This window comes from Haliotis rufescens, unplaced genomic scaffold (assembly GCF_023055435.1).
Source record: "Haliotis rufescens isolate VD_foot unplaced genomic scaffold, xgHalRufe1.0.p SCAF_13, whole genome shotgun sequence".
Lineage (NCBI taxonomy): Eukaryota > Metazoa > Mollusca > Gastropoda > Lepetellida > Haliotidae > Haliotis > Haliotis rufescens.
Window position 1 is genome coordinate 5,303,473 of NW_025963813.1, and position 23,416 is coordinate 5,326,888.

At 41.4% G+C, this 23,416-nt stretch overlaps 1 protein-coding gene across 1 annotated transcript; it reads right to left on the minus strand.

Annotated features, from left to right (window-relative positions):
• Positions 1-1,244: 1,244 nt before the first annotated feature.
• LOC124152360 lies at positions 1,245-19,150 on the minus strand. The gene is made up of 3 exons (XM_046525282.2): positions 18,771-19,150; positions 5,937-6,318; positions 1,245-3,714 (listed from the first exon to the last, which is right to left on the minus strand). Exons 1-3 carry the CDS (start codon positions 18,927-18,929, stop codon positions 2,753-2,755), a joined length of 1,503 nt encoding a protein of 500 aa, XP_046381238.1. The 5' UTR covers positions 18,930-19,150; the 3' UTR covers positions 1,245-2,752.
• Between the last annotated feature and the right edge of the window lie 4,266 nt (positions 19,151-23,416).

Sequence of the window (23,416 nt, forward strand, 5' to 3'; positions counted from 1 at the left end):
AAGCTAATATATCATGTCATCTTTTTAGAAACTACCATATCATGTCATCTTTTTAGAACCTACCATGTCATGTCGTCTTTTTAGAAGCTACCATGTCATGTCGTCATTTTAGAAGCTACCATGTCATGTCGTCATTTTAGAAGCTACCATGCCATGTCGTCATTTTAGAAGCTACCATATCATGTCATCTTTTTAGAAGCTACCATGTCATGTCATCATTTTAGAAGCTACCATGTCATGTCGTCATTTTAGAAGCTACCATGTCATGTCGTCATTTTAGAAGCTACCATATCATGTCATCTTTACAATAGTTACACATTACAATAGTTAATTTGTCATGCCGTGACATATTAACAATAGTAATGTGAAGAATCGGGTGTTCTTTTGAGTAGTATATAACACGCGGGGCATGTGTTTTACCGAAAGAGAATTGTTAATCTAAAATCATCATCATCATTATCAAATTTATTTATTTATTTACTTCCCATATTGATCATATTGATATGGATGTGGTTTTTGCAGATTATTCACTGTAACTTATTCATCTATTTATGTTGATCGACTGGTTCCAGAAATAAAAATAAAAATAAAAATAGATCCTTTTTGTTCACCCGTTGAACATCGACCACTGACTAGTTCCTTGTTTCATTGCGGTAATTCTTGTTTTGCAAATACCAAACACTGACTGGTTTTGTTGTGTCGTCAGATCAAGTTATATGCGACTGTTTCGTGATTTTAGCATGGTTATGATAAACAGTTGAATTTACGCAAAGCAGTTTTTATGGACATTTTTAGATCATGCGCAATTAAGATCTATTTATTGTCTTTGGTGGTAATTTATACAGATAATTTTTACTTATCTATTTATTGTCGATCTGGTTGTGAAACACACAACGTATCTCTGTAATTTTTCATCTTTTTCTGAGCTTTAAAGCGGAGACGGTTGCACCTTTCTTGCTGTTCGTCACCACTCGCACGTTTCTGAATCCTACAACATTCGGCTTGTCCCGGAATGGGACGAGTTGGTCATGAATGCTTTCTCACAACCCGCATTCAGCTTGTCCCGGAAGGACCGGAGTAATCCCGAACGATGCATTGTAGTGTGACGAAGCTGTGGTCACTTTGACTCGCCGTCGTAAATGCAATTATACTACCAAGGGACATAATCTATCCAATAACAAATATTCCGAGGTAAAACTTAATCGGGACTACATCGCAATTAAACAAAGTTCACCAAGTCGGGATAGTTGAAAAATATATTTAATAATTCAAGCATCGCAACAAAAAAAAAGCACTTGTGTGTATTAGAATGCGTACGAGGTGCATATTTGTCCCACAGAAAACTTGGTCACAGTGCACCATGTTTAGCTCAGACCCTGAAGGCTTTATTTAACCTGTCTTCACTGTTTATTGATTGTTATTTATTTATTGTTATTTATTGTTACTGCATTAAAGGACTGGAACGCCTGGTAGCCATTTACCACGTTGTTGAAACCCGTTCTGACAAGCCAAGGATCGTAATCGTGGAGAATCACAGTATCCTGGCAGGGCTAATGGGTGCAACTCTTCACGGCGATTTTCTGTACCTTGGACAACTTGCCTTGGGAAGATGACATTCATCCAGTACTAAGTGATCACAAATATACCCCTTCTTTATCAAACAAATGTAAAAGTGCTTTGAAAGGTGCTAATTAAGGAAATGCGCACAAGAATATATCAAAAGTAACTTAAATTTCTATACCGACACCCTGTCTCCGTGAACACATTGCACGTGGAGAGATGAAGCATGAGCTGGAGAGATCAGCTTAACACGGTTGCCATGGCAGTCACAGTGGTACACGGAGGTCAAAAGTCCAAGTTGTGTCTAGCGGCAAACTACACGACAAAATGTAATGTCATCAGACGGACCACATACCGACTGTATATCAGATTTCAGAATATGACATGCTGCAACCTCTGGTTAATGGGGACAAGATAATATTTTCAGCCTTGGCCAACAGGGAACATTGTGTGAGAAATGGCCAAAAGTTATCTGAGACGTCTACAAAAATCACTGTTTCTAAAGTATTGGGAACATGTTCCTTTTTTGTCTTTCTTTTATGATGTGCCAAGCTTCAATGTTATCTAAAACACACAGCACAAAATATCGATTTTCTTATCAAAGTATCAAGATGTGTCCCTTTAGTTCCGTCGTCAGGTATTGAGGGTTGTAATAACTTCTCAGAAGTGATATTCAATGTTGGTAAATCTTTCAAGCACCATGACTTGCCCTTGCTGCTTTGTTGAGTACAAAATAATATTACGCCAGCCATTGTTCATTACATCACGCATTGTTAACGCGACGTCACCACAACACTACAAGATGACAGTGAAAACACATTTCTTGTCGGTGTGTCATTCGACCACAGTGGGTAATATGTAAAACGACCTGCTGGGCGCGTATTGTTTTCCTACTAATTGTTTATTAAGAAATGTTGAAGCATGTCCCTGGTTCTTGTCAATGCATCGTTGGGCAAATGTAACACGATGTTTATCGATTGCAAAACGTTCGCCTGAATTCAATGGATGAGTACATAATTTTTCACAATATTTAAGTTTTGACAAGCCGCGTCAGATTTTTGTCGGAATTTTCAAAATGGCGGAGGTCGTAGGCGTGGATTATAACGGCTTGAATGTACTGTGTGCGACTATGGTGGAAAGTGCATTAAGCATTGAATACATAATAATGGCATGCTTCGGTGTGAGAGCATCTCTAACTGCAGTCACAGCGGCTGGATGGACAAAATGGGGGATTGTGAGCGCAGTTCGTCTTACACCAGTTTGTCATTCCAATCTGTCCTGTCCACTCTCCTATTGCTCGGCAGTTGTCGTAGTTGGAAGTTGGAGCCAACGTTGATGCTCCACAGAGGCAATGAGAAGCCGGGCAGTTCCCGAGGGCGCAGTTTGTCTTACACCAGTTTGTCATTCCAATCTGTCCTGTCCAGGCTCCTATCGCTCGGCAGTTGTCGTAGTTGGAAGTTGGAGCCAAGGTTGATGCTCCACAGAGGCAATGAGAAGCCGGGCAGTTCCCGAGGGCGCAGTTTGTCTTACACCAGTTTGTCATTCCAATCTGTCCTGTCCACTCTCCTATTGCTCGGCAGTTGTCGTAGTTGGAAGTTGGAGCCAACGTTGATGCTCCACAGAGGCAACGAGAAGCCGGGCAGTTCCCGAGGGCGCAGTTTGTCTTACACCAGTTTGTCATTCCAATCTGTCCTGTCCAGGCTCCTATCGCTCGGCAGTTGTCGTAGTTGGAAGTTGGAGCCAACGTTGATGCATCACAGAGGCAAAGAGAAGTTGGAGCCAAGGTTGATGCTCCACAGAGGCAATGAGAAGCCGGGCAGTTCCCGAGGGCGCAGTTTGTCTTACACCAGTTTGTCATTCCAATCTGTCCTGTCCACTCTCCTATTGCTCGGCAGTTGTCGTAGTTGACGTTGCTGGGAGAAGTTGTTGGAGCCAATGTTGCTGGTGCTGCAGTCGATGGTTGAAGTGTGGCAGCTGGCGTCGGAACGGGAGTAGTACGTGGGGTCGGGTTGGGGGTCGAAGTTTGGAAAGGGTCCGGAGTCTGCGTCTGAGGTTGCCCGCTTTGTGTTATTTCAATGTCGGCACAGTTGACGAAGTGTTCTTGAGGACCCTTGCCTAAACCACAGTCTGAACCTTCACACCCCCAGTTGTTGCCTAGCAACGAAAAACAAAAGTATTAAATAGAAACACGAAATGGCATTTATCTTGAGAGCACTCAGTACAGTCATGAGGGAAAGTAAGAACCACGTATATTTTAGCTTTGTCTGTTAATATCAACCACTAAACAGTCATATCAATATTTCTAAGTATAACTCGGTTTTAGGAAGGTAAAGCTGTCATATTTCAAAGCGGACTTTCCGTTTTGAAACAGACGTATTTCTCCCAAATAGATTAATTTGTTTTCAACCACATAGTATGTTTATTACACTGGATCCAACACCAATACCGTCACACCAGTGCACGAATGTATCACGCAGTGCAGTATATGCCTTAAATATCGACTGTTTTCCTGCACTATCTGCGCTGCGGAATATTCTCGATATGAGAGAAACTTCCTTAGCGATAAATACCAACCTTTAGGTCATGTCACTTTGTAAGGGTAGACGAACACGAACAATGGTCTCAAGAATCTGTTTCCTATGACAATAAATGTCCTGGTGATATATCTACAATATGCTCATTTACTTGTGTCTTTGAGAGAGAGAGAGGAAGTCAAACGTCACGACTTTCACAGTCCTCGCAATAAATCCTCCCTGATCACCCAGTAGTCGATACACATGGGTGGGTTGCGATCAGGCTGTGCAACGGGTCGGAATGTTGAAAGGGGAATGTTTGCGTCACATGTACTGGATCCCAGTGAGAAGGCAACTATTATTTGTTCAGGAATGAGGAAGACGGTGAAGTCAAATACCAGTAATTAGAGCAGCTGATAAACCATCAACCTTCAAGCAGTTTATCACGACTCAGTTTGAAGTTGAACATCTGTTAGTAATACAAAGTCCTGTTTTGGCAAATTATGTAGATAATTGGTTCGTCTGCATTTTCAGTCTTGAAGCCTGTTTACGACATTTATTTTGTTTAATATAATCCCTACAAAACCTCATTCAATTATGCTTTCCTCATTCAATTATGACGTCATTGTATTGTGTACGCAGAATTCCCCAAAGATCCGTGCAGCAATTTCTAGTTCCCGATCTGTAGCGTTTTCAGTCTTGAAACCTTTTTACGACATTAATTTTGTTTAATTTAAACCCCACAAAACCCCATTCAATAATGCTCATTGTATTGTGTACGCAGAATTCCCCGAAGATCCATGCAGCAATTTCCAGTTCACGATCTGTAGCGTAACGAAGCTTTTTAATTTATAATTGTAAAAATGATTGAACATGCTCATGTGTCCATGATAGTCTTCCCGGTGTGATTTGGCAACATTTACAAAAAAGAAATTGTTTGAGCGATCGAAAAAAATTAGACCAATGTCAGCGCGCCGCATACGAGCTGCTGAAACTGCATCAATATGAGTTGAAATCATTCACTGATGCAATTTTTATATGGTTACATGCTGCCCAGCGCCGATTTAGTGAGTTTCTCCTGGTGGCCACGCCCGAAAACAGAAGTACTCCCCATCGTTCTTAAAAGAAGAGGGTCGGTCGGGTAGCCTAGTGGTTAAAACGTTCGCTCGTCACGCCGAAGACCCGGGTTCGATTCCCGACATGGGTATAATGTGTGAAGCCCATTTCTGGTGTCCCCCGCCGTGATAGTGCTGGAATATTGCTAAAAGTGGCGTAAAACAATACTCACTCACTCACTCACTCTTAAAAGAAGATGTAAAACCTAAAATACTCGATACCTAACGACACTATGACAATCACGTTTTGATTTAACATTTCTTTGCATTTCTTGTCATTATTATATGAGACCGTCTCCGTGGTCTTGTGGATAGTCTGTGGTTCGATCCCCTGGCCGCGTCATACTGACAAGATGATATTTTTTATTACCCTGCCTGACGCTCCTCATTAAGGGGATAAAACAAGGACTGGTCTGCTCGGAGTCAGTACCCTGTTTCTGAGTGGGGTATCCATTTAAACAGCGGCATGTTTCTCAGTGGTCGGGCAAACAAAAAACCGGCATTAGTACGGGCAAGTACAAGCAGCCACACGCACGCATGCAAGAGACATCCACGCACGCACGCACGCACGCACGCACGCACGCACGCACACTTACACGCACACTTACACACACATGCACGTGTCTATATAAGTGCGGTAATCTCGAATGCGACGTTTTACCTCACCCTGCCTGTCCGAGATGAACGTACTTGATACAGATCGCCCGGCTATTCCTAAACTATTTATTTGTCTGTGAAATAGACCAACCTGTCCGATACTTCCACTGAAAGATGCACTGGGAGCATGTGACGCCCTGAGGTAGTAGAACGTTCATACGGAAGGTGCCGGTACCCGTCCCAAGCTGGTACTTGGTTGCCATCACCCTGTTAACCTCTACTTGTAGCAGGTGTTGATCCAGACAGGCCTGGGTCGCCGGTGTGTGGACATTGTTGTGTGGACACAGTCGGAACTCAAAGTAACCCTTGTGGTTGGAGGTGATGACCACCTCCACAGCCATCCGATCCCCCTCATTGTAGGTTTTACTTATAATGCCACTGGCGTACTTTCCCCCAGCCTCGTTCTCCTTGTCGGTGGCGTCCCAGGGGTCTCCGCATATGCCACACCTGCCACTGTTCTTGTTAAACTGTCTCTGGAAGTAAAAGGTTAATTAGGTTGTTAAATGTTCGTATGATGGAAAACAAAAACAACAACACATTCCTTTAATGATTGTTTGATTGTTTGTTGTTTAACGCCGCACTAAGCAATTTCCAGCTATATGACGGCGTTCTGTAATTAATCGAGCCTGGAGCAGACAACCCAGTGATTGATATCATTAGCACCGATCCACGCAATTGGGATACGATGACATGCATCATCAAAGTCAGCGAGTCTGACCATCCGATCCCGTCAGTCACATCTCACGTTCCTTTAATGAACTCTACACGTTGTTGCTGTTGTTGTTGTTGTTGTTGCCATCATGTGCACTTCTTTTGATTCATTTTCAGTAAGAACTCAAAGCATCTTGTTCTGAATCTCAGGCCATGGATCAGAGAATCCAGTGATTGACATCATGAGCATCGATCCACGCAATTGGGATACGATGACATGCATCAACCAAATCAGCGAGCCTGACCACCCGATCCCGTTAGTCGCCTCTTATGACAAGCATAGTGGCCTTTTACGGTAAGCATGGGTCTCTGACGACCTCTTCAAACCCGGTTGACTTCATGATCCACGTCCTCTGTCTTCTCCTGTGCATTTTATGCGACAAGGGTAGCCCAGTCGCCCAAGCGTAGCAAGGCGTTGTGCAGAGTTGCGCCTCAAAGACCTGTGATAGTGGGTGCGACTCCCGGTTCTCTCCGGTTGTTTCTTGGTTTGTCAGAACCTTTCCCGTACTCATGGGTTCCACCAAAGTGGTAAACGTCTGAGACCTGCATCACCTCGTGCTTTCCTTCCACATTAAGCTGACACCCCGTGATATAACTGGAATACTGTGTAAAGGGATGTTGAAACCAACTCACACTTTTGAGATATTTATATCACATGACAATACTCAGGCAGCTTCTGTGTGTATAGGGCTAGATTGACATACAATTTGAACTGGCAAACAAATAAAGTCGTGTTTAGGAGATCTGAATCAAATTTGCTGAGTATACCCCGAGGCTTTTCTTTTTGTCCGACATCATCAGACCCATGTACGCTTGTAATTGGGGGAGAAGCTGCTGTTTCCGAATTAGCATTAAGAATAATCAAGTCATTTGTGTATTTTTTACCAAATTGATGTGCCATGGTTCTAAACCGACTCGAGTAATGAAAGTTAAGAATTGGTGATTTGATACCAGTCGTTTCATGTTACCAGTGTTGCTCATTCGTGTCTGGTCTTCATGGGGTAATTGAGTCGGATCTAATTGCGGCCCTGGCTCGTTTGTTTCAAGTCATTCAAAATCAGTGATTCAACAATTTCAACTACTTACTTTGCTGTAAGAATTTAACTTCGCATTCAGTTAATGATCACTCTTATAAGCATGGCAAATGTTGCTTGCTGGTATCACCACCTGACAACTACCATTTGCGATCTAATCACCTGTCCGTTACGCGATTTTGATTGGACTATAGCCAAAATATAGCTCCATAATTACAGCCTCGTTCGACAAGGGAGGACACTGGCCTTTTATAGTCAGTTAACTCCCTTGCCTGGGGAAGATGCTACGAAAAAGCCATTTTGTTTGTCTGATAACTTATGATGTTGATGATATTTAAATTAAACACACACAATGTCTTACTTTCACGCGCTCACTTACAGATGGGACAAATGGCAGTGACCCGTGTATACACTAGAAACAGCAACCAGACAGTGGGGGAAGCGAGAACTTCTTCGAGGATGGGTTTATTTTGAACGTGTGTCACAATCTTCACTAAAAAACGCTTCCGTGGTGTTGTCGATAAAGCCTCTGCCCGGAGAGCGGAAGGTCGGCTGCTTTATTCCAAACTACGTTAAAAGGATGGTACTTGTTGTTACCCTGTCCTGTTCTCGGCATTAAGAGGCTGAAACAAGGACTGGTCGGCTCGGAGTCAGTATACTGTGTCTGCGTGGGGTATTCATGTTAAACTGCGGCATGGTGTCTCAGTGAGCTAGCACTACATAACCGGACAAGTGGAAGCAGCCACACGCACACACAACACGTCGCTATATAAGTGCAATAATCTTGAAGGCGACGTTTAAACATATTTCATCTCACCTCACCTCACCCCATCCCATTCATTGAAAGAATGCTGATTTCACGTTAACTCATTCTATCAAACATGTATTCACGTCTTCTGCACCTGTGTGGTAAGATAGAAAATACGCGAAACATGACCTAACGCCTTCGTGGCGTCTTATGTGCGAGTATTCTGAACAAAATAATAATTTCTATACAACTCGGATATTAATACACTTAAATGAGTGAGTGACAATCGGGAAACAAATCATCTCATGACCTATGTCACCAGGAATGGGCTTTACACAATGTAACCACGTGGGGAGTCGAACCCGACCCACACTTGAACTGCGACTCTCCCCTACTAATCCTGTATACCAATAGGAAATGAGTATAATGATTATATGATTTACCTCCACACTTGTCAAAACAGTAAAACATCGGAGTGTAACAAGGGTAATAAAAAACGTTTCTTTGTGAGAATACATTTTATTTAATCCACGTGACCAAGCCACAAAGGTGAGATTGATGAATCTTCCTATTCCCAACAATGGATATGTTGAACTACTGCGTGCTTCGTGAACCAATAATCGAGATTTGCCTTATGTTGAAACCGTATACAGATGGGGTCTTTGTGTCATGCTAACTTCCGCGAAAATTTGTCTCAGGCGGGGCGCATTTGAGCGGCTACAGGAAGTGAATCAGAGCACAACATGGCACAACCAGGAGCCTGAGAATAAACCTAAACAATGATTAACCAGTGAATATGATTTAAGTGTCTAGGAATTCCAGATATATGAACAAATATAACCAATGTCCATTTATTGTCGCTTCCAAGGGCACGTGTTATGCAATTTAGAGTTCATGATCGATTACGCACGTCTTCCTCCACACGCTGTCTTCCATTGTTAAATGTTAAATACTGTCATGAATCCCAGTGATCACAAATAACGTCAAACAATACAGTTGTTGAAGGTTAGTCATATGGAAATAATGCTATCCCCGTCCTGAAGTTCAAAATGAGCAATCGTAAGTTAGAACTGTGCTTTTACAGCAATATATGGAAAAAGTAATGAAATGATAAATTCGAATGTTCTTCCTGGGAATTTGAAGGCATGCAGAACTTTGTGAGTGCGTGCGTGCGTGCGTGCGTGCGTGCATGCTATTTTGTCTGCTTGTACAAGTAAAAAAACATGCCGGTTTTATGGTGCTAGCCCACAGTTGTTAAACATGGATAGTCCACTCAGACACAGTATACCCTCTCTAAGCCGACCAGTCCTTGATTTATGCCCTTAGTGCCGAGCACCAGGCACGGTAACAACAAGTTTTGTTTGTCTGTTTGTTGTCTAACGCCGCACTCAGCAATATTCCAGCTATATGACCGCGGTCTGTAAATATTCCATCCTGGACCGACCCGTGAAGATTCCGGGGTAGAATAGGTCTTCAGCAACCCATACTTGCCGTAAGAGGCGACTGACGGGATCGGGTGGTCAGGCTCGCTGACTTGGTTGATGCATGTCATCGATCCCAATTACGTGGATCGATGCTCATGATGTCAATCACTGGATTGTCTGGTCCAGACTCGATTATTTACAGACCGCCGTCATATAGCTGGAATATTGCTGAGTGCGACGTTAAACAACAAACCAACCAACCAACCATCCTGGACCAGACAATCCTGTGATTGATATCATGAGCATCTATCTACACATTTTGGACACGATGACATACATCAACCAAGTTAGTGAGTTTTACCACCCAATCCCGTTAGACGCCTCTTACGACAAGCATAGTGGCGTTTTACGGTAAGAATAAGTTGCTGAAAACCTATCCTAACCCGAATATTCACGGGTAGATAACAACAAGTATCATCTTTTCACGTCTTTTGGTATGACGCGGCCAGGGATCATCACCAAACTTGTGTTCCCCGGGCAGACCACGAAGAAATCTTGTGATATTTACGTTTAAAAACTTAAGAGTAGAATGGAAGTATTTGTTGTCTGAATGGCCCGGTAATCTGACCTGCATCGGTTCAAAGCATCACCCAATTCAAGTTACACCCTTACCGCGAGATAAACACGTGACAATACAAACGATTGGAACTACTATGGCAGTAGTGCTATAAGTCGCTTATATCAAATATAGTGAGGTATAAAGACATATATGTCGTGGTCCCTGGCGGAGAGTGTTTGCTCAAGGGAGACAATCGGAATGGGGTCAGCGATGGGTGAAGATTAGTGTGCTGCCTTTTTCCATACACCCTGATAATCCCCCAAACTCCTCAAAAGTCACGTACAGAGGTCATCGAGAGAGTGACCAGAGTGTAAGATATAAACTTGCATTGAGAAATATTTCCAGAAATAAAAAGACCAGAACGTCCGTTAATCCCAAACCCAATCCCATCTGCATTACCCAGAATTCCTTTCGTTGTATAACAGAAGATGCTCGTGCACTTCCTTACCTTATTTGAAAGTTTCTCCTCTTTCGACCAGAAAATTAAATCTCCGCCCAAACACATCTCTTAATCATTTTGTATTTTCTGTTTCTAAATCAACGGTGTCAAACAACATCATCTTTATCATATGCAGTTCATCGTGCTTATACGCGTTATATATTTTGTGATTAAATACTGTATATATCTGAAATTATGTGAAATGCAAATATACTTTATGCCGGAACTACTTTCAGTCTGCCTCAATGGCACAACGAGGAGTTTATCAGAAAAGACACAACGCGGCTGTATTTTATTTTTTTAATAAACTTGTTGAAAGTGTATTTTGACAGATATGGTGAGGTGAGGTGATGCCTGAACTTATGTAACAACGTGTATGCATGTGCGTGCGTGTGCGTGCGTGTGCGTGCGTGTGTGTCTGCTTATGCCTATTTTCTCGTGCTAGCCCACTTAGATGCCATTTTGTAGTTTTAACAAGGATACCCCACTATACTGACTCCGAGCTTACCAGTCCTTGTTTTAGCCCCTTAATGCAGAGCGTCAGGCTTTGTGTCTTTTAATATGAGTGAGAGAGTGAGAGTGAGTGAGTAAGCTTTACTAACTATTTCTGTCAGTGAGATTAACTATAGTAAAATGGTTGAATAGGGTGTTCATGGCATGACAGATTGATTTTAGTAATATGAAGGAATCGGGTGTTCATTGCATGACAGATTGATAATAGTAAAATGGTTGAATCGGGTGTTCATTGCATGACAGATTGACGATAGTAATATGAACGAATCGGGTGTTCATTGCATGACGGATTGACTATGGTAATATGAAAAAATAGGGTGTTCATTGCATGACAGATTGACTATAGTAATATGAACGAATCGGGTGTTCATTGCACGACAGATTGACGATAGTAATATGAACGAATCGGGTGTTCATTGCATGACGGATTGACTATGGTAATATGAAAAAATAGGGTGTTCATTGCATGACAGATTGACTATAGTAATATGAACGAATCGGGTGTTCATTGCACGACAGATTGACGATAGTAATATGAACGAATCGGGTGTTCATTGCATGACGGATTGACTATGGTAATATGAAAAAATAGGGTGTTCATTGCACGACAGATTGACTTTAGTAATACGAAAGAATCGGATGTTCATTGCATGACAGGTTGACTAAAGTAAATGAGAGAATAGGGTGTTCATTGCATGACGGATTGACTATAGCAATATGAAAGAATCGGATGTTCATTGCATGACAGATTGACTTAAGTAAATGAGAGAATCGGGTGTTCATTGCATGACAGATTGACTATAGCAATATGAAAGAATCGGGTATTACGCATGACAGATTGACTATAGTAATATGAACGAATCGGGTGTTCATTGCACGACAGATTGACTAAAGTAATATGAACGAATCGGGTGTTCATTGCATGACGGATTGACTATAGTAATATGAACGAATCGGGGGTTCATTGCATGACGGATTGACTATAGTAATATGAACGAATCGGGTGTTCATTGCATGACGGATTGACTATAGTAATATGAACGAATCGGGTGTTCATTGCATGACGGATTGACTATAGTAATATGAAAGAATCGGATGTTCATTGCATGACAGATTGACTATAGTAATATGGAAGAATCGGGTGTTCATTGCACGACATATATATTATAGTAATATGAAATAATTGGTGTTCTTGTCTATACTTTTGAGTGGTAAGGCATGAAAACAAAATAATTCACTGGATAAAAGGGGGCGGAACTGAGAAGCTTTTACGAAAACGTAATCTCTGCCAGACACACATGAGTGCATGAGCACTGATGCAGAACTTCATCAGTGTGATCTACAGCAGTCGACTGCACGATGTCTCCGTCTACCCTTGCTTCCCGAAGCAAGGGGATTAACTGAGTGTAAACTGGACTTTTATAGTCACTTAACGCCCTTGACTCGGGAAGATGGCGTCTGCATGTCGACAACTCTATATTGGCAGCTGGTGCCTTGACCTTGGAACACGAATGCCCTATTTAGCCCTGTGCGTTTTATTTAAAGATTGTCTGTCCTTTCAATTATGTAGAAAATGCAATTATCTTTTCTTTCTTTTTTTTGGCAAAAGATGAAAGGGTATGCAAAATAAATGATGTCCTCGGGGGAACATAGTGACCAAAAAGGTTATTTTGGGCGCATTTGGAAATTTGGAGCTGCCAGAAAAAAAAGATTGAAAGAGATGTGAAAGAAAGAAGATGTTTTACATGTCAATTTATGTATGTTTTATCTCACAAAAACACTGCAGCCAATAATGTGCCAAGTGATAGATAAAGTCGTACATTAAATAGCATGAGAAAGAGTACATTGTGGTAAATACCCGCGGGTAATCTCACGTAAATACCGTCTCATGCAAATATTGGCCATGCTACGTCTATCAGTTGGTTAAGCAGTTACGGCATTGAAATTATATATGTTCAATATATTTGTATGTAAAATACATCAGTAACGCAAGAATGCCGTAAATGTAAATGTTAACAGTTGAAATGTCTCAGCATAAAATACTCCCCAGTCCATCATTATTCACAATTCGCTTTTTGTACCTTATTTATTAGAACATGCACATATAATACATGGTTGTTTCAACACTCTGATTTTGATGTAAAACAATAGCATTCCCTGTAATTATCAACGCTTAGTTACATTCTAGATTTCCCGCCCTTCACATAAATTTAAACTTTCTATTACCTGTAGTTAAAATGTCTATTACATGTAGTTTATTAACTACTGTGTTATTTTATAAATATATCATGTACCATTGTATACCAAAAATGTAAATTCATCATATGTATATATGTATAATTATGTATGTGTGAGTGTATGTAGGTACATGTGTTTGTGTGTAATACTGTATGCATATGAATATGTGTGTGTTATTATATTTTCTCATGACTTGTAATTCCTATGCGCTGTACATTTATTCTGCACCACAGAATTCACATACCACAATGTAACGAAATGTATATAGGAGAAGGCCTCGTAAGTGTGTCACTTGTGCCTAATCCATTTGGTTTTCCGCAATAAAATATGTTGAAATCAAATTTATTAGAACAATCCTGTTAAGAAACTTTCAAACCAATCACTATCTATTCATATATGGTTGTCAATTATATTTAAAGTAACAAGTCATTGACTGCATCTATCTTGTATTGTAATATTGTTTGAATATCTCTTTATGTACGAACTTTCACTCTGCCACGAATAAAGACTTAAAGGGACTCAACAGCCTTCTCTCTGTTTAAAGGTGATAGCCGAGTAATCAGCTCCTCCAAGTTAATTCCCCCACTATATTGGTCATTGTGTCGTAGGAAACGGCACCACGCCCAGAGCTAGGCAAAACGGTTCCCAATCACAAGCTACGTCAGTTGGTGGAGAATCCGGATAATAAAAAGTCATCTCTTCGAAGTGTTTAGATACACAACCATTGGACAATACAGTGGGTTATCGCAGCTTCCTAACAGGTGGTTGTCACTGTGTTTGCTGAAACTCGAACTTCAAGATCATGACAAATCTTATTTGCAGAAATAGAACTTTTAATACCGACAAGAATGACAACAAACATTCTCGATTCAGTAATTACTGACATGTCACAAATCTCAATTTCACTTGTGATTCTTTTGACTATTAAAAGGAAAAACTTGAATAGGAATGCATAGATGGATTAGGACTGCTTTTCCTATTTATTCAGTAAAATTAGTTGTGGTATTAAAGGTTTGACACATGGCTTGAATGACATCCGACATAAATTACAAAATCTGAACCTTCGCGCATGTCTTTTACCTGCACCAGAAATAGCAAAACAACCTAAGCTACCAGTAATAGCGACAGGTGAGGTGAGGTGAAGTGAAATGGGGTTTATTTATGGGGTCCTAGTACTATCTTTTGGTATGATGTGGCCGGGGATCGAACCCCGGACCTTCCGCTCTCCGGGCAGACGCTCTACCATTTGACCACGGAGGCGGTCTATTAGCGTCAGCGGAATCTCACAACCACTCGTGTTGGTTTACGAAACAACATGATAACCCACGATAAGCCCAAAAAGATTTAAGTAATGATGATATTTTTTACAACCTATTGTCAGAAGTGCAGGTCTCAGACGTTTACCACTTCGGTGAAACACACAAGCACGGGTATGGTGCTGACAAACCTAGAAACATAATTGGGGCGAACCGGGATTCGAACCCACAATCACAGGTTTCTGGCATGCCCAAGGGACGCAACTTTGGATTTGACCGACAAGTTGCAAACATTATGAAAACTTTCCAAGGCTGTACACAGTCACCGAAATCATACAAACATAAGGTCTACATGCTTTAAAACCCGCATTAAATACATCACCGTTGAATTAACAGTTTTTGTTCGTTTCATTATAAATCACCACCAAACATTGGTATATATATTCCCCCGAGACCTTTAAATGTGTTTTTGGCAAAAGAAAGTATACGCTTGAAAATTGGATTTGACCAACAAATTCATTATGAAAACTTTCTAAAGCTGAAAACAGTCACCGAAATTCTACAAACATAAGGTCTAAAATACTTTAAAACCCGCATGAAATACATCACCGTCGAATGAACAGTTTTTCTTCCTTTCATTATAAATCACCACCAAACATAGGTGTACACGATTATTTGCCCGGCAGTTTATATGGTGGTTCGTGTTCATGTGGATTCCGTCGCTCTATGCTCTCACCTTTCGTCAAATATATACAACTCTCACTGTGTGTGTGCGCGTGCGTGCGTGCGTGGGTGGGTGGGTTGATACAACACTGAACATTCGTACTTCGACAATTAAAAATAGATAGAAAACAGCTGTTCGAATGAGCTGGGGTTAGCTGGCGCTATGTCACGTAACTTCCATTGACTCGGAAAAAAGCGTGCGGCTTTTTGCCATGATGTGGGGTATAAGGGATTTATTCAGCCTCTCAGAAATCCACGTGCAGCCTGACCTTTTCGTGGCGGGGTGTAAGAAATTTATCTCTTAGAAAATCTACTCGGCAACAATCACACGGAGTAGCCTGGATCCTAGATGGTAAAGTGATGCCTCGGAAGTCCGGGTTGTTTACACATATGATTAGAATGTGTGCATCTTATTGCTTGTGTCTCCTGTGGTTATCACTCACTCAATCCAGTAAAAGAAGAACTCCGTTTCACCTCACTCACCCGGCCACAAACACACTCAATCATTCACCGGTCTATTCAGTCACTCAAAGCAACCACTCCTCCAAGTGAGTGAGTGAGTGAGTATGGTTTTACGCCACTTTTAGCAATATTCCAGCAATATCACGGCGGGGGGACACCAGAAATGGGCTTCACACATTGTACCCATGTCGGGAATCGAACCCGGGTCTTCGGCGTGACGAGCTAACGCTTAAACCACTAGGCTACCCGACCGCCCCCACTCCTCCAAGATAATGAGTGTAACCTATTCATCAATACGCTTCTCACTAATGCGCACATATTCCAGGTCACCGTGACCGTGTGAGGGCAACAAGGACAACAATCAACTCTCGCGAGATTACAGATTTAAACCGATTAACTCGGTACGCACGTCAACCTGATGTAACAGTACGCCTGAGTGAACTGTTTGTGGTTTTCGGGTCATGAGACCCAAGATGTTATCGACGAAAATCTTACATTGCATTCAAGAATAAAAAAAAACACGCACAGAAAATGATCAGCAGAGATCTTCGTACCCGCAGTTTAGACAGTTGTCTTTGTTATATAATTTCATTCCTTAAAGTTTACACTGTTTCTTTCATGCTGATTGTCTGAATAGGTAATCACGTGATCTGATAGTTGGAGCTCACAACTTGCAGCGCCATCTGGCGTTCTTTATTGTCAACGTTGACCTGTAGCAGTTTGTAGTGTCTTTTTTGTGCACTGGCGTTCTTTAGTACACATTGCTCTTTCTTTACATATGACGTCTTTTGTTTGCGAGTTTTTCATTGGCAGTGAAATATGTAAATAATGACCTTTATTTTTAACATTCATTCTTTTTTCATAACGTTGAATATTATATCTCTGTATTTTTTTACTCGTCTGATTAAAAGCAATATGGCGTCTGTAAGTGACAAAACACGTTTCGCCGATATTTCTTTCATAAAAATGAAAATATGCACTTTATAAAATAAAATTTCGATAAAACAAAAAAAATCGATTATTCTTGGCGAGGTCATTATACGAAAACAAAGACAACCTCAGGGGTTGGGTCCTCGGGGCCCTGTTATTGAAAAAAGACCTTGCTATGATTAATTATTTGTATAATGTATAGATTCCCTGTTTGCCCGTTATTTATGATCAGTTTCTAGCCACATGCTGCTCAGGCCATTTTCTCTATGTCAAACTGGGGGCACGGGTGGCCCAGTCGTCTAAGGCGCCGCGATTCGCTGTGCAGAGTTGCGTCCCTTGGGCACGCCAGACACCTATGATTGTGGGTTCGAATCCCGGTTCGCCCCGATTATGTTTCTAGGTTTGTCAGCACCATACCCGTGCTTGTGGGTTTCACCGAAGTGGTAAACGTTCGAGACCTGCATCATTTCGTGCTTTCCTCCCACATTAAGCTGACACGCCGTGATGTAACTGGAATAACTGTTTGTTAAAAGCAACGTTAAACCCAACTCACTCACTATGTTAAAACCACATCTGTTACGTCATTACATTCTATTGTTTAAACTATCCAATATTTGTTCACGAATGGACAATTTGGTGTCATGCCAACATTATCTTGAACCCACACCGAAGTGAATGATATCAAATTTGTTGGAAAACGTGCCGCAAGAGGGTTCGTACCTATATTGTATGATTTGCGGCACGTGTAATATTATATTTGGAAATTAGAAAGAAATGTATGATGCCAAATTGTTGAAACATTCCGATTCAAACTGTCCTAAAACAAATGTCACAGAATGTAAAACAGTTATATAACTTTTGGAAGTGTCTGCATCATGCAAATAAGTTCAGATGTGAGTGTGAGTGAGTGAGTTGGGTTTAACGCCGCTTTTGACAGTATTCCAGTTATATCACGGCGTGTAAGCTTAATGTGGGAGGAAAGTTCAGATGTGAGTGAAGTACATACATGTATGTGTATTCTCCATTTGAAACTTGTAGCATATGCCAGTTTATTACTATACAGTAAACTACGTTTATAACGAACACGCTTATGACGAACTTCGGATATAACGAACTGTTTTTTTGGTCCAAGCCATTTGCTGTATATATGGTGCATATATGTTTATAACGAACAACGGTTACAACGGACTAAAATTAGTGGTCCCTTTGAGTTCGTTTTAACCGTAGTTTACTGTATATCCTACACAAAAACCGTGTGTGTATGGGGGGGGGGGGGGGGGGGGCAATATTGTATTTTGAAATGTATATTCATTTTCTGATATGCTGTAAAGCTTGAGGTAAATGTAGAATTGAATTTAAATAACAGTGATTCTCTGTTACGGCGACACATGATAGAACAGTGGGAATTTTTTTTTTTTCAAATGTTTGTATAATAAGTAAAAGCTTAGAAAATATTGTTATGTTTTATGAAAGCTTGTCTACCAGTAGCATATCGCATACTGTAAACTAAGGTATTGGCAGTTCATGAATAGGTACTTGTATGTAATAATATTGATATACAAAGTCTTAAAATCAATTTTGATAACATTATCGCAAGGAATCAACAACGGAACCTCGTTTATCTGGAGGACGCCCATTGGAATCGTCCGGATTCACATATATCCAGATGATCGGGTGTTACAAGGTAACGTCGCATCGGCAGTGTTGAAACCACATAGCGAACTCGATTATCGACTCGTGGGTATATAATGAAGATCTCCCGGAATACAGGCTTTCCGGATTAACGGGGTGTTCACTGTATACAATCTAAGAGCGACTCCGTACATACCGTGGGACCGCCACACCGCAAACCATTGTCGTCGTAATTCGCAGGGACGGCGAACCCTCCACGCCACATACTTGAACGTTGAAGGGGGACGGAGAGATATCCATGGGGGGTGACGCTCCCCAGTAGGCCGCACAGCAGAAGGCAAGTCTTCAGCACCATGGTAGAGCTGATAAAGCGAACAGTCACCGCCCGGCGATTTCCTTCCTTGTATGACGCTTACAGACTACACAAGACTTCTACAACAGTACTGGCCCCTACACTAACTCTTGGGCACATATATATTGGACAATGTCGATTGTATGACGTATGACGTCATGCCCAATAACTGATAGAGGAGATAAGCGTCCGCCATGCAGTTGACTCCCTTATATGTGTGACATACGTGAGTGGTTATGACGGCCTCTGTACTGCGTGATATTCGCTGAGGCTTGGTGACTAAGGCAGTAATTTGATACGGGATCTGATCGTCGTTGTGCATTAGGGAGAACGGGACGGGTGTTGAGGCGGGTTGGGAGTGGGCAGTCGTTGATCTGGTATGCTTATCATCTTGCCTGTCCTGGGTGGCAAGAACAGAAGGCGGATGGGATACAACGACAACGGTCAATACAATACTATTCATTCTACGTCTCCAGTGTGACAAACCGTGAAGAATGTCCACGTAATTGTTGTGCAAGTGTAAATTGGTGGGTAAAGTCAGCCGTTGATGTGAGGTAGACGAAAGCATGTTTCAAACACATATTGTTGAGGCAGCTGTTGTCATGCCGTTCATGGGTCTTAATATTTTAACACATATCGATTGGTTACTCCAGTGCTTGACTGTTTTTCAGGTATGAATGTCAACCGCAATTCAGTTTTTAATTGGGATAGTTGATCTAGCCTTGTCACCCAAATGTTCGGGTTTGATTCCCCACATGGTTTCAATGTTTGAGGCACCAATCGCATCTGTTTTCATCGCATAACTCTCAGCATATATGAGCATAAGAATTAATGTCTGGTGAACAGAGAAAAATGACTCAACGTGACCTAAATCCTTCTGTGTAACGCGATAAACTTACAAAAGGGGGCACGGGTGTCCCAGTCGTCAAAGGCGCCGCGATTCGCTGTGCAGTGTTGCGTTCCTTGGGCACGCCAGAAACCTATGATTGTTGGTTCGAATCCCGATTTGCCCCGATTATTTTTCTAGGTTTGTCAGCACCATACCCGTGCTCGTGGGTTTCACTGAAGTGGTAAATGTCTGAGACCTGCATCACTTCGGGCTTTCCTACCACATTAAGCTGACACTCCGTGATATAACTGGAATACTGTTAAAAGCGGCGTAAGACCCAACTCACTCACTTACTTACAAAAGGGGTGTAATTTAACACCACACCGGTCACTACAAAGAAAACAATCAAATAAATAAGAGAATTAAACTAATCAAAAGAGGTAATATTATGTTTGGGTATGGATGGATTTCTCACAGTCACAACGATCAGATAACACATTCGAAGGTGAGTGAGTGAGTATGGTTTTACGCCGCTTTAAGCAATGAAAAATTGGAATATTGCTAAAAGCGGCGTAAAACCATACTCACTAACTCACTCACTCAACTGGGGCGGTGGGGTAGCCTAGTGGTTAAAGCGTTCGCTCATCACGCCGAAGACCCGGGTTCGATTCCCGACATGGGTACAATGTGTGAAGCCCATTTCTGGTGTCCCCCGCCGTGATATTGCTGGAATATTGCTATAGTTCAACTCAAATACTACAATATAAACTGCCGGGCAAAAGAAAGTATGCACCCATGTTTGTTGGTGGCTGTAAACAAACAAGAAATGGTTATTCTATGGTGAAGTATTTGATATTGGTATCAAATATAGTTGTTGTTTTTTAGACCTTACGTTTGCAGTGTTTCGGCTACTGTTTTCAGCCTTGTAACGTTTTAATAACGTTTGTAATATTTTGATGAAATCCAATTTTCACATCTTTCTTTTGCCCGACTGTGTACATGTATATCAGTCTAACAGTTAATGATAACAATAAGTACATTGTTTATGTTTCAAACAAATCACTTACTGATTAGAACTGAGTGAGTGAGTGTGGTAAAACATTTCAGTTAAATCACGGCGTGTCAACATGGCGTGGGAGGAAAACCCGAAGCAGATCTTAAACGTTTACCACTTCAGTGAAACTCATGAGCACGTGTTTGGTGCTGACAAACCTAGAAACATAAAGCTTAAAATTAAGTTCCAGGTATATTGATGATGGAAGACAAATTTCACTGAAAATAAATTTCCTATTTTGACAGGTATCAGATGTTACCGTGTTCGTTCAGGTGACCACTCGATGCCTCTGCATGTGTTTGTGACGGGTGTCAATGTGGGGCAGGATACGCTCACCTTTCCACGTGTTATCATCAATATTTGACCAAGAATCTTCATTTATATCCATCATGGTAGATATGTAGGTAACATTTTCAAGTTTGACTTACCAGTGACCAAACTGATGTCTAAAACAATTCCTTTTTTGGACATGTACCAAATGTGCCCGTGTTTGTTCATGTGAGGTGAGGTGAAATTGGGTTTAACGTCGCGTCCAAGATTATTGCACTTATATAGCGACGTGCATGTACGTGTGTGTGTTTGTGTGGCTGCTTGTACTAGTCCGGACTGATGCCGATTTATAGTGCTAGCCCACTGAGATACCATACCGCAGTTTAACATGAATACCCCACTCAGACACAGTATACTGACTCCGAGCCGACCAGTCCTTGTTTTAGCCTCTTAATACCGAGCGCCAGACAGGGTAACAACAAGTACCATCTTTTAACGTCATTTGGTATGACATGGCAGGGGATCGAACCACGGACCTTCCGCTCTCCGGGCGGACGCTCTACCACTAGACCACGGAGGCGGTCTGTTTGTTCATGTGACCATTGCTGTCTCTGCGTGTGTTGGTGACAGATGTTCATCTTTCCGGGAACACCTGGTATCATCACAGTCTTTTAGAATTTGAACTGAAAATGGACAACATTACCAGGAACATATGAGAGCCTTTAAGGTAGGGTCAGCCCAGGCGGCCTTGCTGCAATTGACGGATGGTTCTTGATGGCTCTGATTGTCATCAGTATCTGTGGGAGCTGATACTTCGTGGATAGAGATAGCGATCTTCAGCAACCCACGCGTGCTTGTCGAAAGAAGCGACGAACGGGATTGCTTGGTCAGGCTCGGTGACTTGGTTCATGGATGTCATTGCGTATATCGATGCTCATGATGCCAATCACTGGATTGTCCGGTCCGGACTCGTTTATTTACAGACCGCCGTCATATAGCTGATCTATTTCTGAGTACACAACAAACAAACACAACAAATCGGCACTGGGGTATTATGGAGCAGTGCGTTTCAGAAGGGTTCACTTGAATTTGGTTCTGTCTGAGTGGGTTATATCCATGTAAAAATGTGGCATGGTATCTCATTGGGCTAACACTGTAAAACCGACATAGGTCCAGTTAAGTACAAGTAGCCACGCATGCACGCACGTACGCACGCACACACGCACTTTATAAGTGCCACGTTTAATACCATTTCACCTCACCTCACAGCATCGCAGTCGATAGACGTTTCGTCAATTCTTTGTCCATTTATGAAGTCCATAATGATCTCAGAACTTGTGACAATTGGATTTCTCAACGTGTCAACTTGTTTTTCCTGACGCCACAGCGTGAATCTCTCATGATGGACACCACAGAACATATATCCATGTCGATGAAGCAGATCTGTTCGCATTCATTAAAATATAAGTTGTATATAAACATTAGTTGTAAGACACACTGTAATATTTATATGTACAGGAGATATGTTCATGTCGATGAAACATATGTGTTTCGCATTCATTAAAATATTAGTCGTATATTAATATTAGTTGTAAGGCACACTGTAATATTTATATGTACAGAAGATATGTCACACTCATGTCGATGAAACATATGTGTTTCGCATTCATTAACATATTAGTCGTATATTAATATTAGTTGTAAGGCACACTGTAATATTTATATGTACAGAAGATATGTTCATGTCGATGAAACATGTGTTTCGCGTTCATTTAAATATTAGTTTTAAGGCATACTGTACATATTTGTGCCTCCATGATCATGTGATACTCATGCTCCGCACATCGTCATCTGAATCCGTGACACCTGAGTAAACTGCCCCCAATAACTTTACGAACAGGGTCTTATTCTGCATTACACCGGTGAGGTTGGTGGGTGAGATTTTAGCTCACCAGAACATGGATCAGCATGAACGTTTTGTTCGTGCTACAGTTCAGAATACATACGAGTATGTTCACTGAACACGCAGTTCCTTTCAGAAAGTGGTCAAATGTATACTGTCTTAGTCAAGTACAAATACTCGTACGTTTTAGGTTGGAGTATTTTCAAGGTTTCAGAAAATGCATGTAAGATATTTTAGAACGATAATTATATTTGACATTTTACAACTAATGTGTTGGCTGTTTAGAACAAACATATCGAATGTTTTGGAACTGGTATATCTATTTTAGGACGAATGCATCTGTTGTTTTTGAACAAAATTTTGGGGTAATTTTGAACAGAAATGTCGAAGGTTTTGGAACAACCAGCTTCAGACTGGATTTTCTAAAACGAATA